The 20191-nt window shown below is 40.1% G+C and overlaps 2 protein-coding genes across 2 annotated transcripts; both read right to left on the bottom strand.

Annotated features, from left to right (window-relative positions):
• Nucleotides 1-2788: 2788 nt before the first annotated feature.
• Nucleotides 2789-11160, bottom strand: LOC307043432 (uncharacterized protein). Its single transcript, XM_079687877.1, has 16 exons — nucleotides 10963-11160; nucleotides 8569-8651; nucleotides 8234-8314; nucleotides 8058-8114; nucleotides 7757-7969; nucleotides 7534-7647; nucleotides 6881-6926; nucleotides 6649-6739; nucleotides 6423-6564; nucleotides 6208-6312; nucleotides 5937-6030; nucleotides 5771-5798; nucleotides 5597-5674; nucleotides 5307-5409; nucleotides 5095-5216; nucleotides 2789-4983 (listed from the first exon to the last, which is right to left on the bottom strand). Exons 1-16 carry the CDS (start codon nucleotides 11018-11020, stop codon nucleotides 4848-4850), a joined length of 1551 nt encoding a protein of 516 aa, XP_079544003.1. The 5' UTR covers nucleotides 11021-11160; the 3' UTR covers nucleotides 2789-4847.
• Nucleotides 11161-12121: 961 nt separating this feature from the next.
• pyroxd2 (pyridine nucleotide-disulphide oxidoreductase domain 2) lies at nucleotides 12122-18618 on the bottom strand. Its single transcript, XM_079686634.1, has 16 exons — nucleotides 18389-18618; nucleotides 17975-17994; nucleotides 17718-17811; nucleotides 17351-17424; nucleotides 17104-17259; nucleotides 16755-16908; nucleotides 16567-16628; nucleotides 16386-16483; nucleotides 16155-16296; nucleotides 15909-16043; nucleotides 15760-15832; nucleotides 14910-15063; nucleotides 13775-13926; nucleotides 13460-13566; nucleotides 12970-13090; nucleotides 12122-12678 (listed from the first exon to the last, which is right to left on the bottom strand). Exons 1-16 carry the CDS (start codon nucleotides 18513-18515, stop codon nucleotides 12608-12610), a joined length of 1740 nt encoding a protein of 579 aa, XP_079542760.1. The 5' UTR covers nucleotides 18516-18618; the 3' UTR covers nucleotides 12122-12607.
• Between the last annotated feature and the right edge of the window lie 1573 nt (nucleotides 18619-20191).

Below are 20191 nucleotides of genomic sequence, written 5' to 3'. Positions count from 1 at the left end.
TGCTCCAACACTTTCTGGGAAATGTAAAAATATCTGAGTAGTGAATTCCCTACACCAACATTTTAAATTATTCTGTAGTTGTTCTGCATTTGTGTAGTTGTTGGTGGAAACTTTTAAGTCTTTTGTCCCATTTTAATGAATCTGGCAGGGAGTGTCTCCGAAATAATTCTAAGCCAACTCGAAAGTCATACGTTTCTGGATAGATGTATATTTTATGAAACTTATTTTCATAATCAAATCAAATGTTTTGTCTCTCATTGGGCCTCTTTACATCTCTCTTCTCTGATAGGTTGAAGGTGCTTTACACAACTGCACACGCACAGTGTTATAAAACCTTAGGGTGAACATGTGTATTATGTAACTAACAGGAAGGACTCTGGTTCAAGAATAGTTTCAAACATCAAACTCCAAGTGTCTTAAAGAAGCTCCCTATACCGCAGGGTAGATATTTCCTTGTTGAGAATGCCGCAAACCACCAACTCTAAAAAAGGCTCAGCCTCATCGTAGCTATGGCGCTCGTGACTGATGAGAATACGCCATTCCACCCCTGCCCAGGAGTGTGTTACTATAGTCTAACATATCATCATGGCATATAAAAGCATAAAGGTTTGAGCCATCAGGTCCGGAGAAAAAATGAGCGAAAAGTCCTTTTTATAGCTTTCTAGCCGGGTTCACTTCAGTGCTCCGTGCTGATCCGATTTAGATTTCCTGCATTTGTCTACTGAGGCCTTTCTACATGTTTGAAACTTGTTTATTTGTTTTTTGATCATTTTTGGATGATGTTGGACACATTTAGCTCCCTGGAAATGTTTAGCTTCAGGGTGTTGTGTTGATAAACTGTTTTCCTGTTTTCAAGTAAACCTCAGTGGGCACCTTTTTAGGTAGCATGGTTTATTCTTAGGCATCAAGAGGTAGGAAACGAAACATCAACCCAACCGTAAAAAAATAGTATGCAGAGCCCCAATGGGGTGAAAATAAAAAAAATCATATGTTACATATATGTGTATTTGTGTGCACACGTGTAAACTTTGAAGCTGTAATTGAGATGTTTGTGTGCAGAGTGATGGTGCGACTGGGTGGCAGGATGGTGGTCCCACCCTGACTGGTAAACCCGAACAGGAAGAGCAGACCCCCTATTAGCGGGGCCAAATCAGAGGGACCTGCAAGGCCGACAGGGAAGTAAAGAGAGACACAAAAAGGAAAGGAGGGTGCTAAGGTTAAAAATATAATTATCATTGATGTGTGTGACATTTTTCAATTATAACTTGTGAAGCACTGTTGTATATCAGACTAATTAAACTAGACTAGACAGGTGTCCCTACGTGTGTGCCAATACTTAACAGCTCAGTGTGTGTGTGTGTGTGTGTGTGTGTGTGTGTGTGTGTGTGTGTGTGTGTGTGTGTGTTGTGTGTGTGTGTGTGTGTGTGTGTGTGTGTGTGTGTGTGTGTGTGTGTGTGTGTGTGTGTGTGTGTGTGTGTGTGTGTGTGTGTGTGTGTGTGTGTGTGTGTGTGTGTGTGTGCGTGCTAGTGAGAGTGAGAGTGAGAGTGCATTACAGGGCTCGAGGAGGGCTCACAGGGCAGAGAGCTTTCTCTTTCTTTCTCACTGCCTCTCTCTCTCGCTCTCCACCTCTCTAATTACGCCGACCAAGCAGGCTCTGCCCTTACCCACAATCTGTGGAGGCATGAAATAAATACATGCTCTCCAACAATAAACAAGTGCCTTTTCAAAGGACAGCACCTCCTCATGCTCACCCTCACCGCCGTCTCTCTGGGCTTTTATAATGCTTTTACTTAGCATGCAGGCACATAAGGTAGAGAATACGCCACTCAGGTTTAAGGGCTGAGAATGCAGCGAGCAGTACGTAAAGGGTTGATCTAATTAGCTTTAGCATCAAAGGGCATTTTGGTCTTAACCCCAAGGTGCACTTAAATTTGACTATGAGGTGAAAATGTTATTGATTGGGTTAAATTATAACCATAACACATGTTTAATTATAATGTAACACACACACTTTAAACCCATATTTATTGGTTGAAAATCTTTAGCAGATAACTATTATTTCCCTTTTTTAATGCATGCAATTTTACATTCACTTTTCCCTAGTCAGGGGAATTCAATAAAAAGGACAACATTAAAGCAGTAGAGGCCAAGATATCCTGATTTGAACTTAATTGCATCGCTCATTACACCAGCCCAGCCTCTTTTGTGACACATTCCTTTTCTTATTGGGTTATTTTAAACTTTGGAAAGCTGTATATTACAGTTTTTGTGCAGCATGGTGGTGTTCTCACACTTGCATACATATTTGCAGGTGGCATAAGGCTATAGTTACTCTCTCTTCAAAATATAATCTGTGGGATAATGGTTGCTTTTCCCACACATTCTCAGTCATGTCTCCATTTCCCACTGGTTTTAGTGGTTACAGATTCTCTAATGCAACTTTCATGCTGGCCGGGTGATGACAGGGTTTGCATATTCCCCCCTACACCAGCCTGGACTGCTTTGATTTACTACTGCAGGGTTTTCTGCATCAGGAATGAGTTAGAGCCACAATTTGGTTCCTAGAGATAAAAAAAGATGAATGTGTATGCATCGTATAGGCTTGTTAAGTTGGCGACATATTTCGGTGTAAAACTTTCATGTACAACACTGCCGCCTTGTGGAATGCAGGAAAACCACACACCACTGGCAGAGAGTTGTTCATGTTCCTGACATATTAGATAAACCATGCCATACCAAAGACCTTTCTCTCCCAGTTTGTGCAATAAATTAAGAGATTCAGAAAAAGGTGGTTCAAATACATTTATTAAATATAAAAGACTCTTTTTTTGCAGTGCAGTAATGATAATACAAAATATTTGGAAGATTAACAAGATTGCAGAGCTCTGGTTATTAATGTTTACATCAAAATTAAAATTGCATTTTTCCTGAAATAGTTTGAAAAAAAGGTAAAAAGCCTAAAAAAACATACCAAATAGCTAAAATAAACCCAAGGAAATCTTATCCACAAGGTTGAAATGTCCACAAGATTATATCAAATTATGCTATGGTAACATTGAATGCATTGTGTTAACAGCACCAGTCACACAAACATTAGCATGTTTGTTACATCAACAAGTGCAGACTTACGGTTTGGTGTCCAATTCCTTTTTCACAAGTTTTAGCAACAAAAAAAGCAGAAGTGCAACATGTGATTGTGTGACACCAAGTGTTCCTTAACAATGCTTGCCTCTTAAAGCCATAAGGAACGTGACCATTCAAAGTACTAAAAGGCCAGTAAATGAACGGGTGTATCCAACTACCAAGTTATGTTGTAAAACAGAAAAAAAAACGTCTGTATAAATAGGGAAATAAATACTCTCACTATGCTGTGCATAATTTACTCGTGAACTTAGTGTTGACTTAAACCAGGTGCTGTAGCTGTTGTTATCTAGTGGATGATACAGACACATGCTAATGGTTTTAATGCACTGCCTAGTGTTGAAAACTGTGAAAGAACAGAGTGTTTTCAGTGTGTAGCCATCAGAAGAAGCATTCTTTGGTTCACTGAAATACTGAAATGGAGTCCCTAAGGTGAAAAAACACTGCTTCTCAGGATTCAGAAGTTCTGTGAGTGGATCATGTTACACATGTCCAGACATTTATTTTGTAAGGCACTGTTTCGTTGTATGAAGTTGTTTATCAATGGCATTGCCATGGTATAGACATTTAGTAAGTGTTTGTATGTCTATGACACATAATTGACACTCAAGTTGGCCCTTCTTTTGCATAGACTTTAAGTGGTCATGTGTTCTATACTGCTTCCACGCCTAAATAAGTAGGTTTATGAATGACAATCAGTCCTCCATCCATGCAAAGACATCTGAACAGTGTGTGTAATCAATCTTTCAACAAAAGAGAGACAAATAGATAGCGAAAGTGAAATATACACCTCATGTTTGCATTAAAATAAATGTTGGTTATTGTATGTCTTTTCACCCATGTATGATCCTCGTAACTAAGGCTACATAGCACATTATAAAATGTCTCTCTCTCTGGGTTTCTGTAGTTTTTTTTGCTTAAACAACCGCATGTGCATAGAGAAGGAACCGATATGTTAAGGACATAATTGGTAATTCTTTGGTCTGGCCGAAAACGTGCTGAAATTGATAAGAGGAACATCAAGTGGGAAACGAAGCCCGAGACTGAACCACAGACTGATTGTAAGCCGCTGTTGGCTCTTGATAAACCTAAACTGATTAAACAAACTGCAAGTTAAAGTATTGTTTGAGTTACTGTACTTAAAAGGGCTGATAGGGAGGTGTGATTACAAAGAAGGAAGGATCCCAGAATCATCACTGAGGAACCAAGGCCCTTAAAATCCAAACTGAGTCCTTAACTATCTGCTGTACATGACAGAGCCATTACTTGTTTACCCATAGTCGATCAAGGCAGTTTCACTTCCTCCTTATGTTGTATGCTTGTGAGGTTCGGTCGTATCCCTTGAAGCTGGAATAGGTCAACATGTGCTATGAAAGGCTGCTAATACGAAGGTTTTTACTCCAAACAAAGACTACACCAGGTCAATTTGTTGCTCCCTTCTAATTTACTTTGTACTGTCGAGAAATATTGTTGAGTAAAGTCTTTCGATGAGATAAAAACCGTAATACTTGCAGTCATTTGGCACATGTGTGACAATCTCTGCCTTTGAGCCTGGGCGCTGGCTCTGATCATTTCACTATTGTGGTCCGTTCTGCTGCAGTAAATATTAGAGCCAAGAGAACCTGGTCCAGTTAGTACCGGCTCCTTCGGCTCAGTCTGTGCATCCTAGTTTCCTGCACATTACTGAGGCAGAGAGTAAACTGAGTTCAAGGCTGCCAGGGCTTCCTGTCCTTGCCTTTCTGATCAGGAATGTGTTTGTAGCGACATTTGTCCCCAAAATGGCAGCCGGTGGTTCTCCAGAAGTAACACTCGTCCTCGTTCACTGGGCCCCGTCGTCGAGGTCTGGGCCGACAGGAAGATGTCATAGAGAAAATAAACACAGAAAGCATGTTAGGTATAAAATCGATTAGAACTGCAGTCCTATTTTATGGTTTCAGTGACAGAGTTTCTCACCCCGCCGCTGCGCCTGCCTGCTGAGTGACAGGCAGACAGGTCTTCAGTGGGATGGGAAGGACCTTCTGAGTGCGCCGGTCAGGGTAGCGCACCACTAACCGTGTGTTTTCAACACAATGACCCTGTGAGGGGAAGCATACACTTTAAGTCCCCAAGAATGTTCTTTAAATACAGACACAAGATTGAAAAAGTGGAGCCAAATAAATCCTTACATTTAGTTTCTCCATGGCACGAGCTGCCATGTTTGCATTCTTGAAGTTTACAAAGGCACAGAATCTCTCATGCAGAACTCGGATACTCTCTATCTCGCCAAACCTAAAATGCAAAGTAAACAAATTGCAATGTCAATAACCACATTCCATGTTTGAGACCAAAACAAGTACACACACAGGCCTGTTTAAATGTCCCAGTATTGAATTAGAAATCGATTATGAGCTAATATTAACAGATTTAAAGACAAGAATGAGCTATTATAAAATATTTTTGGGAATTAGTGTCATACATTTTAAAAAGGTCCCAAAGGTGCTTCTCAGTTAGTTCAGTGGTCACATTTCCCACCCACAGAGACGGGCAAGGGCTTCTAAAGAAAAGACAAAGAAATAAAAGTTTACTGAAGGCAATACAATCCCAATTCAGATAGAGAATGTATGATTGGACAAACAAAATGGTCACCTACCCTGGTTGCACAATCTCTTGGCCACCAGCTACAGAACAAAAAGAGCTTAATCAATATCAGTAGAATGGATGTCGGATTTAAACAAAAGCCAATTACTGTTTACAATACCGGTCTCCATTGTAACATGGAGGAAATAAAAAAAAGTCCAATTTACAATTCATCTTACCCCTGGCAGCGTCAGAATAAGAGGCCAGAATAGCCTGCACAGTCGAAAATCTTTCTAGCAGTAAAACACTTTGCATTTCTTCGAAACCAAGCTCCTAGAGGAGAAAAAAGAAGGACCAAAATTAACAGTTAAAAGGAACAAGACGATTAATTAAATAAAAAAGGTTTTTTCATTAAGTTAAAAAATTCAGAGGAAGTTCTGGTTATTCTCATCTACAGCAACCGAGCAGGAACAGGAAACACCTTTGCCACTGTGTGTGCAGTTTATTTACCATTAACTGCAGCACTTTGCAGTTAAAGAGGTCATTGACAGCCTCCTCACAGTCTTCGTCGAGTTTCAGCACCTGCTCCATGGCCTTCTCTGCCTCACCGTACCGCTACAACACACAAAGACCCACAAAGATGTCAAAGTAAAGGCTAATCTTGTCACACTAGAAGTTTAAAGCGATTCAGCACATATTTCTTTTAATTACAAGCTTTAACCCACCTTCATGCCCATTAGAGCACTGCCCTTACGGAAGTATCCTTTGGGCCAGTCTGAGAACAGCTGAATGGAGCGTTCAGCGTCTGCCAGGGCCTGAGGGTACTGCTCCAAGCAGTAATAGCAGTAGGAACGATTCCCGAAGAATCTTTAAGATAGAAGAGATATGTTACATGTGCCTAAAATGTATACTCCTTTTGTAATGAACTAGTCATGATCACAGATGATGTACCTGTAATCCTTTGGATCACATTTGATGGCTTCTGTAAACATACTGGCAGCTTGCGTGTACTGCCCCTCTTGCACCAGCTTTATGCCTTTTTCTACAAGGAAGAAAAAATACTTATGAGTTGGCATCTCTTACATGCATGCTGACTTGCTAAAAAGATTTGTAATCAATCATTTCACTTTTTCCAATGAGGCATGCTGGTTCGGTAAACTGTTACTCAAAAACAATTAAGTACCTGTCAGCAACGCGCTTTTCTTTGTCATGGTGTCAGTTCCATTTGTCTGTAAGAAAAATATTATTGTTGCCAGTTTTATTCACAGCTGTGAAAATGTACTCACATATTTTCAACAGAGCCCTCTGATTTGATTTCCCTTTTCAAATTAGATGGAACGAATAAATACTATATGTATTGTATTATCTGAAAAATAATAAATATGTACATAAATACATTTTAAACAGCAGAAACAACAGCTTTTAGAAGAGTGGTTCATCTACAACTGCTCCTAGCTTCCTCATACAGCTGATAAATAGTACACACACACACACACACACACACACACACACACACACACACACACACACACACACACACACACACACACACACACACACACACACACACACACACACACACACACACACACACACACACACACACACACACACACACACACACACACACACACACACACACACACACACACACACACACACACACACACACACACACACACACACACACACACAAACGAAAGGCTTTTGTGTCCAAGGTACACTTTCCACCATCGAGCTTTGGACCTGCTGGAGGAACAAACTGCTGCCACAAGAGAAATAGTGCTCATTTATGACTGACTTCTCATCTAACATTATCGACTAGCATTTATTCACCTCTCTCCTGGCCTCGTTCTCCTTGTTTTCTTTGGACTTGCGACTTGATCCTTTGGGTTTGATATGGCTAGCAGCATTAGCAACAAAGGCACTGCTCACATCCCACTCTGGCTCCTGTGGGACACAGAAAGTCACACATTGGTGTTCAATGGGGGCGTATAAGCATGTCAACTTTCATATTTGAACTCGATGCAGGCATTATACTCAGGTCTAGTTCTCCTACCTCTTCAGCAGGTCTGCCTTGGATCTTCGGTTCTTCTTTTAGTCCCGAAGGAGCCATGACAGAAATGCCGACGTTCTTGTGCGAAGCAGCTGCTTTTGTGTCGTTTTTCTCTTCCTTCTGCACTCCTTGTTTCTCCTCTTCAGCACCAACTTCTGCATCTGACTCGCTATCATCCAGTTCAGATTCTGCCCCCCCATCCTCGTCTTCATCGTCCTAATGTGTAGGGCAATATAAATATCAAGTCATCCACGGTGAAGACAAACGTAGAGTGCACTCCCTCGAGGAACAGTGTGATAATTACCCGTTCAGTACTCTCATTAGGCTTCACTTGCTCCTGCTTCTTACGTGTTCGACGGCGCTGAAATAGATTCAATACTCGACACATTAGAAAATGCCCTTTACTTTATCATTCATAGAATAAGTTATTACAAGAGCAACAATTAGCCTTAAAAGGGTTGTAATGATTTGCGGGCTAACCTTCCTCTTGGCTTTGCGTCGCTCTGCTCTTCGTCTGACCTTCTCTTCCTCGCTCAGACCCTCCTCTCCATTTAATGCATCCTAAACACACACACACACACACACACACACACACACACACACACACACACACACACACACACACACACACACACACACACACACACACACACACACACACACACACACACACACACACACACACACACACACACACACACACACACACACACACACACACACACACACACACACACACACACACACACACACACACTTGAACATTGGGCCTTCACCCTTGCAGCACTAACAATGATGCGTCACCATTTGTTTACCTGTGACAACGAGGTGTCATCACTCGGGTCAGGGGTTGTGGCCCCACAGTCCATCGGCTCCTCCGGCTGCTGGACAGGGGGGCCTGTTGAGAAAAACCCAGGAAATCAACTCTTCAGAACTAAATTGAGCTGTCTTAATGTTTTGTGTCAGTTGAAAACGCTTAAATCAAGAAAATAGTTGCTATTATAAAAGAAAAAAACAGTATAGTGTACAGTCCGCTTAGCGATTTATTATTTATGTACATTGTGTTCTATTCAGTATAGTAACATGTAAGATAAGATAGTACTTTATTGATCCCAATTTGGGAATTGTTTGCATTGCAGCAGCATAAAAAGACATGGCATTGTACAATAAAAGAAAAGCAGCCTGGGCTTTCTGTGTGTACTAACCTGTCAACCAAAATAAATATATTGGTGGTCCGGATCGCTCCTAACTCATTCACTTTCGAGTCCAACCACAATGACATGTGATAACAAAATGCAAAACTTGAGTGAAGAGAAGAAGATGTAATGCTCTCCAATTAAACAAGTCCGGAAGGCTGAACATGAGACAAAAACGCACACAGATTTGTTGACTGAACTTGTTTCTTTGTGGTCTTACGAGAGAGATATTTGCTTAAACTTTAGGGCAATGCTGTTAAAGAACACTGTATCTTTTCTCAGAAGCAATCATAGAAAACAACCACTGCCTCTAATGTGTGTGTTTGTGTAGGAGGGCATGTCGGATCAAACCAGAACACTTGCGCTGATTAAGGCCCAATGAAAAGACAAAAGAAAGCAAAACACTGCACCATGCAGGATTCTGCGTGGTGTCAGGTTTCCATTTGTTCAGCATTGATTTCCAGAGTAGTGACAAATTCATACTTGGTATGTGACTCATATTGTGACTCGGGGTATTTAGGGGAGTGATTGCAATTCTCCATATGCTCAATACAGTTTCGCTTTTCAAGCATACTAGATGATACTATAATTATAAAAAGTACGGGGGACCACATTTTAGACAAACACTGCCTAAACAATCCAACCATACATTCCAACATTTTTTTTGCATGTCAAACTGAGTTTCATTAGCTTTAATAAAGTCGCTCATTCCACCATCATAGTTGAGTTAGTGTCTCAAAATATACATGGAAAGTGAAAGGAATCTCAGCTGTCCGTGTCTGGCTCACTACTCAAATGACAAGACACAACCACTGATTAAGTGCAGCTCCATCACAGTAGCTGAATCAGCTTTTTGTTCAATCTTAGCTTTAATGGAATGTTCTCCGAATCAAATAAATGATCCGAGATCAGTGGACAAAAGCAACAAAAGGGCCTCTGTTTCTCCCCTTCAAGGAGACTGCTTAAACTAGCGTTGAGTGGAAAGGTGAGCTCCTACCACAGGAATGTAACATAAAAGTCTATCATTATAGAGTGGTACACCTTTTTTAAGAGAAAGAAAAATACTAACCTTATCCTGAAAAAAATAACTAAATCACGTGGCAGGTTAACTGACTAGACCCATGTGTGGACACAACCTTAAAATAGTAACATGTAGTGGATCATAGGTATTTCGAAAATAAAGTGCATAGCCTACAACTTTTGTGGATGTAGTTGCGTTTTTACAAGGTTAACATGACACTTTGACAACTTGTCCTCATAACTTAAAAATAATATATGGAATCTCCTATGTGATAACTTATCATGTTATCGTCTAATGATACTTTGAAAAAGTGACATTTGAAGACACAGATTGAGATACACAGTTATAATATACATTTATCATCACTAATTGATGCTACGCCGATGTTGATCTGCTTTACAGCCTGCATTTCTAGGAAACTAAACACAAAGGGAAAACCCAAAAGAGGAACAAAGTGTAGGCACATGACATTTAAAGACACATCACTTTATGTTAACTTTAATCATTGCGCAAGTTCCGGGCTACAGGGCTTTGCCACCTATTTGAGGCATTGTTATCATACCAACATGCAACAGGGAATGTGCTTCTAATTTGTGTTCGTCTGTGCCTTTTACAGACATCCCCCGCTATATAAAGCATACATAGACTTACACGGTATGTTATTACTGAATACGTCAAAGTTAACGCTTGTAAAAGTGTGTTTTATATTAGAAGTGGAACAACTGTATGGCACCGACTGCCCAAACTTGGAAATGGTGCAAGCAAGGGTGTAACTGGCAAGAGGGGAACTTTCATTGTTTGTACCAAGAACTCAGTTTGAACTTCACGACTAAGACAATAGCGAAATACTACTGCAAATATACGGTTTAATAAACCACAAGTTATATCATATCCACAGTTCCATTGTCACAGGCGCTTCACAATCGCTTACGGGATCAGTTTAACTTGTGGTTGAGTTTAGAAAGTTTTTAAAAAAGTGGGACGTTTCTTACCGCTCCCGAGTCCCAACAGCCTGCATATACCTCTGGTGAATTTCATGAGTGCAACCATCCAGCATTATCGTCTCAAATATCCCACAAAAAGTGTTGAAACAAATGTTTAGGTCAGTGTGGACACATTTGTAACATTGGGACAATCATCGATATCGAATCTGCGGGAATCTTTGGTGGTTGAGTCCACTTCCTGAGCGTGAAAACGCCGACGCTGGGTCCACCCTGAGCGACGTCTTAAAGGCACAGAGCACCGTTATCGATGACTGAACTGTGCATATCTTATCAGTGAGTGAGTAACAACACTACACATTAACTTCTATCTATGCATCTTATCGTTGATTAGAAATGATTATACTATTAATTAGTATTAATACAAATAATAGTTATGCAATTGTTACACAGTTTATCGTCATAGTATGATATGAGTTATTGAAATAAAAAATGTAATTATGCAAGGACATTGTTTTAATTCCTACATACCTCTCATTAGCTTCAATGTTATTTTTACATTAGCCTACTTTTGGATATTCTTAATTTAACTAGCATTGTTGGAGTTGTTTGCTATTTTGTCATAGTTAGTTTTTTTGTTCCTGATCTTATAATTTACAGCACTTAAGGACTGTATAGGGCTGTATTTTATATTATTGTATTGTACATGTGATACTGGCTGTTTAGTACACGTCGAACATATTCAAAAATATATAAATCCCACTGCTGAAAAATATACAAGTACATTTACTACACTGTGTAGAGTAGTGTATCATGAGATAATAATATTTAGTCAAACCCTGCCTACAAAGTGTAGTTAGAGTTTAAAACTTGTTTTGTAAAACCACATTTATTAACTGCGAAGAAGGTTAACAAAGAAGCTTTAACATAATTGTTTTGGGGTCTTCCTGAGGGAGTCAAGAGGAAAAAGCCAGGTAGGTCACCCATGCACAATTATAGGCCCATCAATCTTTGAACTAACCCTATCAGTAAAATACCTATAAAAGCTCTTGCTTTTTGTCAAGTACTAAACTTGTAGAAAACCTATTAGGCCCCATTCAATCACAGCCACATTTTGACGAAAGCACAGATGTAAACAATAAAATGAATCATGGCTGGATTATATCTGATCCTCTTTAGGGAGACTTTATAAGAACTGAGTCATCATTAATGTTATTAGTAACATCTGTGTTTTTTTAATAATCAAACGTAACACATACCAGCAATTATTAAAGCATAATTTAACCCAGTGAAACATTTGAATTTGTTTTGAGTTATTCAAAGTTGTAAAAAGTTCCCTTCTGCTTAATTCCATCAATACATCAACATTTATTTTATTAAGACAAGTGTAAGTTATGCTCTAAAATTTCACAGATTTCCTACTGGCTCAGTTAGATGAATTCACAAATGTAATGCGGCAGTATTGCACTAGTGTCTTCAGGAGTGATTGTCTCGTCCATCCCATGTCAGTTGTATATTAAAATCAATAATTTCCCCCTTTTCTCTCATATTCAGATACCCTTACAAACATGTTAGGATGGGGTGACAGTATATCTGTTGGAGTGAGTATTACAATTCATTTCAAATTCCTTAAAATCAGACAAAAGAGAGGTTGATAACACTGATCAGATAACCACACACTGATGCCGGTGGTGTTTTAGCGACGTTTCAGATCAGCTATGACAGTGAGCGCTGCGTTCCATCCCGGAGAACCCATCACACCACCACCTAAAAAAACCAATATGCAAATAAATTAGACAAGAATTAGTCACTTGGTTCTGTGTTGGGAATCGCAAACAAGCGACACTTTATATTACTAAGCGTAACATAAAGTGACTTCATTTCTCTATCATGAGCAGTAAGGATAAGATTTCATCCAAAGTTCCAAAGGTTCATAGCTGGGCTTTCCTAACACCAGAAAAAATAGCATTAACAAAATGTTGTACTTATAGTACACTATACACAAAAAAAACAGCTGCATTTGCAGTTCAAAATTCAGTGTAAGCATTAAAAGCAAACCTGGATGACAGCCGCTGCCACACAGATACAGCCCTTTTATTGGTGAGCGGTAGTCAGAGAGAGAGGGCAAAGGTCGTGCTAGGTAGAGCTGGTCCAGCGACATTGATCCATGGAAGATATTCTGTAAAGACAAAAACAAAAATGTTTATTTTCATTTTTTTGGGATAAATATATAATTTTGTTAAGGGGAGAGTTAAAAGGCATTTTTTAAAAGGCAACAAAGTTGTATGCATTAATCCAAGAGTTTGTGTCACTCCACACTACAAATTAATGTGAACTTTGATACTGACTCCTTGGTTGTGGTAAATGTATGTAACCATTAACTGCTTATACAACAGGTCTGTCCCTGAGCCGTTGGTGAATGAGAGAACACTGCAGAGGACGCAAATTACTTCCTCATACAGTGGACAGGTTTATCTGTCAAGCAAATCAACTGTGAATCAAAATTCAAATATGCTGCTCAGCTCTTAAATGTTTGTTTTGTATGTACCCCTCCAGTGAGCCCAAAGATCCTCTCCAGGTCAGGTGGAGCCAGGATGTCCCGGCCCACCACTGAGGCTTTAAACCCTGGGGCGTATTTCTCCACCCAGTCAAATGCTGAAAAGATAGACAAACACAGGTTTGTTAATGAAACAGATGAATCATTATAGACTTCACTAGATACATTATGTCCCCTTCGGAATATTTGAGACAGGATATGTGAATGTTGGAGTAGCATTTTCTTTCTAGCTCTGCAATCATAACATTTACAAATATATATATATCAGTTTAATCACAGCATGCTAAAAAAAATTGTGTTTCGAACCAGTGTCTGCGTAGGCCTCTCTGTCCTGGTCAGTCCACTCCCTGCCCTCTATGTGGTAGGGGGTGTACTGGGTGAACAGGGACACCACATGGCAGCCAGGGGGAGCGAGAGTAGGATCCAAGACTGAGGGGATGGTCATCTCTAGCATGGGTCTGCAGTAGCAGAGGGGCATGATGAGGTAATACGGTTTGAGTGAAGGATGATGAACATTCTGGATATTATTTAATGATATATTGTTGGAGCTATACCTCATTGATTATCATTTATATAATATAACTTGAGTATGAGAAGTGTTGGTTCTAGTTCACAGCATTGCAACAATTATGCAAAATGTATGTAAGTGTTGTTTATATTTAGTGGAGTAAAGGTACACAATTTACCTCTGAATTGTAATGTATGTGTATAACATGTAAACACTGAAGTACAGTACATGTATCGTAAAAGGACAGTACTTAAGTAAATGTGCTTAGTTACTTCCCACCTCTGACCACAGACATTTATTGAAGGCTTAGTGTTATCTGCAAGATAAGGATATGTGAACATCTTCACCCAGTTTCTTGTTGAGTCATGCTTACATCAATATGTGTAGGAACTATCTACCTCAAGGCAAAAAATATAATAAATGCATATACATTATACAGACTTTAACTCTGAAGTATACACTTGTCTGGCAGTGGCTCAGTCAGTAGGGGCTTGGACTGTGAGCCGTAGGGTCGTCGGTTCAAGACCCCGAACAGACCTAAATATGGAGTGTGGACTGCTACTTGGAGAGGTCCCAGTTCACCTCCTGGGCCCTGCCGTGGTGCCCTTGAGCAAGGCACTGGACAACCCCCTTCCCCCCCACTCCAATTGCTCCCCGGGCGCTGTACAATAGCTGCCCACTGCTCCTAGTACTAGACTCCTGGTACTAGGATGGGTTAAAAGCAGAGGCCAAATGTCACTGTGTGTGCTCTGCATGTGTAACCATTAAAGAGGAGTTTCAGCCCTCCGATTCTATCCATCTATTGTGATGTTCACTTCCAGTATTATCTCTTGCATGGATTGGCAGCTAACAAACAGGAGGGTTTAATCGGTGATTGTTCAATCATATATAAGGATAACATGTTATGTGTCGAAAACTTTACTTGGAGTATACCTTGTTGAGGGACGTCCATTCACGGCCTCTTTGTAAGCAATCTCCAGCAGCTCCACGCTTTCACAGTTGAGATGGATAGAGCACTGATGATGGGGTCCAGGTTTATTATCTGGAGTTGGACATGCTAGGAAGTTTGGCAGCTTGTCCACTGCCACTGTAAAACACAGGTCACAGCAGGGAAAATGACAAGGAGTGAGAGTCTGCTCAGAGATTATGTGTCATTAATGGTCAGTATTTATAAGTGTGTGCTAAGGTTTCAGTTGACTAAATAGTTGTATTACAATTAGGGCAACTCAGTGCACGTAATATGTCGCACCTGTTACACTATTAAAATCTCTTACGGTAAGACTGTTCAAATAAATTCTATAAACAGAGCAGAGTATCATTAAGTCTAAGAAGCAATGCACTGTAAAGAATCATCTGGGAGTCACCACTTCCTGCGTTATAAACCCTACAGCTCTTGCTCTACTGTAATCAACAAGCACGAGCTACAAACAGCACCACACAGGAAGCTGGGGAGCTCTAAACATCTTAGTTATGTGTGCTGTACACTGTTTTATAATACCCCAAAACTTGAAACCTGTCCTTAGAGTCCCAAGAGCTTAGGCAGTGACATCATCTAACACTGTTATAATATAATAATGGATGACTTAGAGCAGATTCCTCTTAAGTCACTACATCGGTTTGACTTAGGGCCAAGTCTGCCTAACAAGTACCCATTTCTCTGTGGCTTTCAAATGATGTATGTAGTGGCTAAGCACACACACACTAAACAGACCAACAGTCAAACACAACAACTACCAGATTATTATTTTAAGCACAAGCTCACTTAGTATGTAAACTGATTTACCATTGATCTTGGTCACAGGTGAAGTGTAGTCTATCTGATCTACGGCTTTGATGAACTCAGGAGATAGAGCTTCCTATGTTGAAAACAGGAAGTCAGAATAAATCACGTCTTGTGCAGAGCTCATATGTGCTGTTTTCTCTCTGTATTACCTGTGGTGTGAGGTTTTTGAAGGTAACATATGGTGTAGCATTTGACAACACGACTTTACTGTGGATCTCAGTGCCATCCTTCAGCACCACGCCCTTGGCAGCACCATCTGAACCCACCAGGACCTGTCCTACATCCTACCAACGAAACACATGTTTATGATTAAAGACTGAAATACAGATGCTAGAATATAGTTTACACAAAATAAACTGCATCAGAGCCAGCATAAATAGTCAAAATCATCTTACCTTCTCAGTGAAAATGTCTACACCATAGGATCGAGCAGAATTAGCTATAGCGTTAGACACGCCTCCCATGCCTCCCTCCACATAACCCCATGATCCCATCTCCTTCTCCAACTCTCCCATCACATGGTGCAGGAGCACATACCTTCAAGACAAGGTCAGTGTTTCATTCAATGCAGTTCAAATGTAGTTAAAAGTGTTTGTGTGCTATGGTTGTCCTAAAATGTGTCTCACCCACTACCAGGATTACTAGGACTTGTCATGGCTCCTATCACAGCATCAGTAGCCAGTGTTGCTCTCAGTGGCTCAGACTCAAACCACCGATTGAGGATCTAAGACACAAAACTAAGTTAGCCAAAATGCGGTCAACTGGAAATAGCAATAAATGCGACTTTTAGTGTAAGCCATAGCAAACCTTCATTATTGGTGCAGTTATGATCTCATACAAGTCTGGAATATTTCTGCCAAGTCTCAGGCCTTTAAATTAAAAAGAAATAAAAAAAACATGACTCATTTACTGCAAAACAAAATGAGTGGTAGCTGAATTTGAGCTTGTTTTTCTGGCATTGAAGATATTTCCCAAACATGCATCCACCAACCTACCGCATTTGACAATAGGCGTAAGTGTTTTAGCTGCAGCCAGCCTCTTCCTTAGTGATCCAGTTGTAACACCTGGGATGTCTACGGGAGGAGCATCCAGGAGAGGGTGGATTGCTGATGCTAGCTTGTCAAGGTATGCAACAAATTCTGGAAAGGCCTGGGAAACATGTCAAAGAATCAGTGAAGATGAGGGAGAACACAATGTGGGCAAGTATGTGAGAACAAGGTCAATAAAGACAACTTTTTCAGTTCATACTGCTGTGACAATAGCTCAAATACATGCACGCTAAAGTGTTCAATGCAGAAAGATTTTCAATGCAAACAACAGTTTACCCTGTAAAAGTTAAATCACCTTAGCGTCCTTCTGTGAGAACTTGCCGATCTCCCTCAGATTCATGGTCAGATCCGCGCCCAGGGTGAGAGACCTCGGTGGGGCCCCGTTCACCCCATCCTCCAACATGGGAGTGAAAGCATGGGGGTCCCTCATATACACCTTCAGCCCATGTTTCTGAAAATATATGCAAACATGATGACTTACTACTTTAAGCCTTGTCCAAAATGAGCTGAATCAATGTATTTTACAACTTTGCTTTGTCTACCTTAAGCTCCAGTTCTGCTGTTATGTGAGGTCTTAATAAACTGAGTAGATAGGAACACCTGGAGAAGTGGAAACCTGAACAGGAGAGTATTGATAATGTAACAAGGACAACATTTATGCTTTGAAGAATGACTTGATAGAACACACACATTAACAGTGTATGCAATAATACACTTATGTCATTATGTGTGTATCTGGGGTTTATTAAAGTCCTTAGTGTGTGTGTGTGTGTGTGTGTGTGTGTGTGTGTGTGTGTGTGTGTGTGTGTGAAAATAATTAGAGTTAGTGATGCCCCGGTGATATCCATCTATGCAAGAAAACAGGTTTTGATTGTTTTTGTATTTTAACTTCAGTGACATTGACCCTACCAGGAAAGAGTTCTTCTGAAACAGCTGCTCCTCCCAACACATGTCTCCGCTCCAGGACTGCCGTCTTCACTCCTCCCTTCTGAAGATAGGCAGCCTATACACAGACACACACACACACACACACACACACACACACACACACACACACACACACACACGCACACACACACACAGAGAGAGAGACCAAGCAGAAGGTAAAAGTTTGCTGTGCCATATAATGTATTACAGCTTATTGTGAAATAAATGCAGTAACTCACTGCCACCAGTCCATTGTGTCCTGCAATGAAATATGATATTTATCAGACAGTTATCCTGGAAATGCTAATTCCTCATAGAACAACTCTAAATAAAAGCTTCATTGACCATTAAAGTTTGTCAAGTTTATAATGTAAGTATGCAAGCTGCTCTCTTTGACTTTTTACAGCCAAGCACAATGAGTCCAAAGTTGAATAGTTGAGATAAAACTTACAAAACGCAAAAAACATTGAAATAAGGATTTTTTGTCCCACAGGAATACGTTTGTACAAGCAAGAGATAAATAATCAATAAAACATTTTTGCAAACTCAGTTGACACGATGTATCAATGTTACAAAGAGTTCGTTGGGTTGTTCTTATTGTAGCATAAGCCCTGTGTTTTCTGCACATTCCCCCAACAGTCGAAAGATCTCACCTCCCCCAATAACCAGAGCGTCATACTGGGATTTTAAAGCAGCCTGACTTGATCTGGATCTGGCCACAGTCCCCACAACAGCCGCAGCCCTCCGTCCTCGATCAGTCCACATCACCGCTGCAGCCATAGCAAAGGTTTGAGGAAAGATCCACAATCAATCCCTCCTGTTTTCCCCTGCAGCTGGGGGAGTAGATCCGGGTTTCCAAGCCACTCGTAAAGAGGTCTGGAGTAAGGGGCGGGAAGTGGTAGTTATTGGCCAGGGGGTTGATGTGCAGATATGGATAAGAAGTAGTCTATTCATAACTTTCACTTAAGTCAAGTACTTAAAAGGTTTTTCAAGAAGCCTATCTAAAAGTCATGATTAAAAAAACTCCAAAAGTTAAGCCAAATGCCCCATCAGGTTAATGTACCGAATTATAATATTAATGATGCAGTAAAGTGTACATGTTTATAGATATTGGATATTGAAGGTGGAAGGTGAAGATAATTTTAAAATATAATTAATTTATACTACTAGACACTTAGCCAATAATAATAGTTGTAATTGGATTATGTTGACTGAAGCAAGTAAGGCTATAAACATCCATAGATCCAATTTATCCATCAGCCTGTCATCATTCAGTTGTCCACTTGGTGGCATAGTTGTTTCACTTAATCCAGCTCCAAAGACTCTTGATGTTGTTGTTGGTTTTTCCAGAAATCAGCATTACGAAACACTAATTTTACTCATTGATTAATTTCACACATATTATATTTGTATTGTGTAGTATAAAATAAGGCACAAGTGAGCAATCACTTTAAGAACAAAAAGCCTACCTCAGTACTGTATATAGTTGTCAGACTTTCTTTAACAGTCTTTCAAGGTCTTGGGATATACAGCTATATAAAAATTCACAGCATGTCAGAATACCACAGGACTTAAATATTTGCATGTCAAATTCCACAGAGCATTATGTACATTTGTTGTTAAAGTGTTTGTTTTTACACATAATACACACAAACATGTGTGAAAGAAAATACACAACAATCAAAAGGGCAATTAAAGCCATCCTCTTTTAGCTGGTTTGGGGTTGGGCTCCAGTCATCTCACGGTAAGGACCCACCTCAAGAGTTTTAAGAAGAGCTCTTAACAAAGAAGGGTTCCTTAGTGCTGCTGTTGAAGATGTCATATTGGCCTATTGGTTCACTTACCATGCATTAATAAGATAAGAGGCCATATATCATCTCAGGTCTGAGCAGCAGGGAGACAGAGCCAGAGATCTAAGGAAGGAAGTGTGTTGATTGGTAGAAAAACAACCAAACACAGCAGAACATAATTGAGTTATCGGATCATATAATGTTGATTTTTGACTATGTTTTGCTTAGACAGTGTAAAATAATTCCTGAGGTTTATATAGACTGTGCACTCTCTTGGCGTAGGGAATTAAATGAGGCGTTATGGTGATCTAGAGTTTCCCGCTAGACCTAACATGCCTCTCCCTTGGTGTATTAGAGTAGCATTAGCTTCAGGGAAGAGATTGATGCTGATATGCTCTCTGCTTGGTTTTCCTTTAAGGAACGTCTGTGGACAACAGCCAATCAACCATAACTAGATCAGGAGCAGAAGATTTTGTTCTTGTAAGCAGAAATTAACACTTCATTCCCCTTTGTCGGCAGAAATTCAACACTACAACCCTTGAAGGCTCTCCCAGGCAATAAAGGAGAAAATGTAATTATGTTACAACAGTGCCGCACCAAAACACAATTACCAGATTTTCTGGGGGGGAAAAAAGATCTCTATTTTTCTCCAGGCAGAGGGGTTCA

Source organism: Notothenia rossii (genome assembly GCF_949606895.1).
Source record: "Notothenia rossii genome assembly, chromosome: 6".
Classification (NCBI taxonomy): Eukaryota; Metazoa; Chordata; class Actinopteri; order Perciformes; family Nototheniidae; genus Notothenia; species Notothenia rossii.
This window is presented reverse-complemented; position numbering and strand designations above follow the sequence as displayed.

Coding starts and splice junctions, on each gene's coding strand:
- LOC307043432 (XM_079687877.1), bottom strand. CDS start 11,020: ATGGTTGCACTCATGAAATTCACCAGAGGTATATGCAGGCTGTTGGGA. Junction 8,652..10,962: donor GCTGTTGGGACTCGGGAGCG/GTAAGAAACGTC, acceptor TTTTCTCAACAG/GCCCCCCTGTCCAGCAGCCG. Junction 6,031..6,207: donor GCAAAGTGCTGCAGTTAATG/GTAAATAAACTG, acceptor TTTCTCCTCTAG/GAGCTTGGTTTCGAAGAAAT.
- pyroxd2 (XM_079686634.1), bottom strand. CDS start 18,515: ATGGCTGCAGCGGTGATGTGGACTGATCGAGGACGGAGGGCTGCGGCT. Junction 16,629..16,754: donor TACGCCTATTGTCAAATGCG/GTAGGTTGGTGG, acceptor TTTAATTTAAAG/GCCTGAGACTTGGCAGAAAT. Junction 13,567..13,774: donor AGAGGCCTACGCAGACACTG/GTTCGAAACACA, acceptor CTATCTTTTCAG/CATTTGACTGGGTGGAGAAA.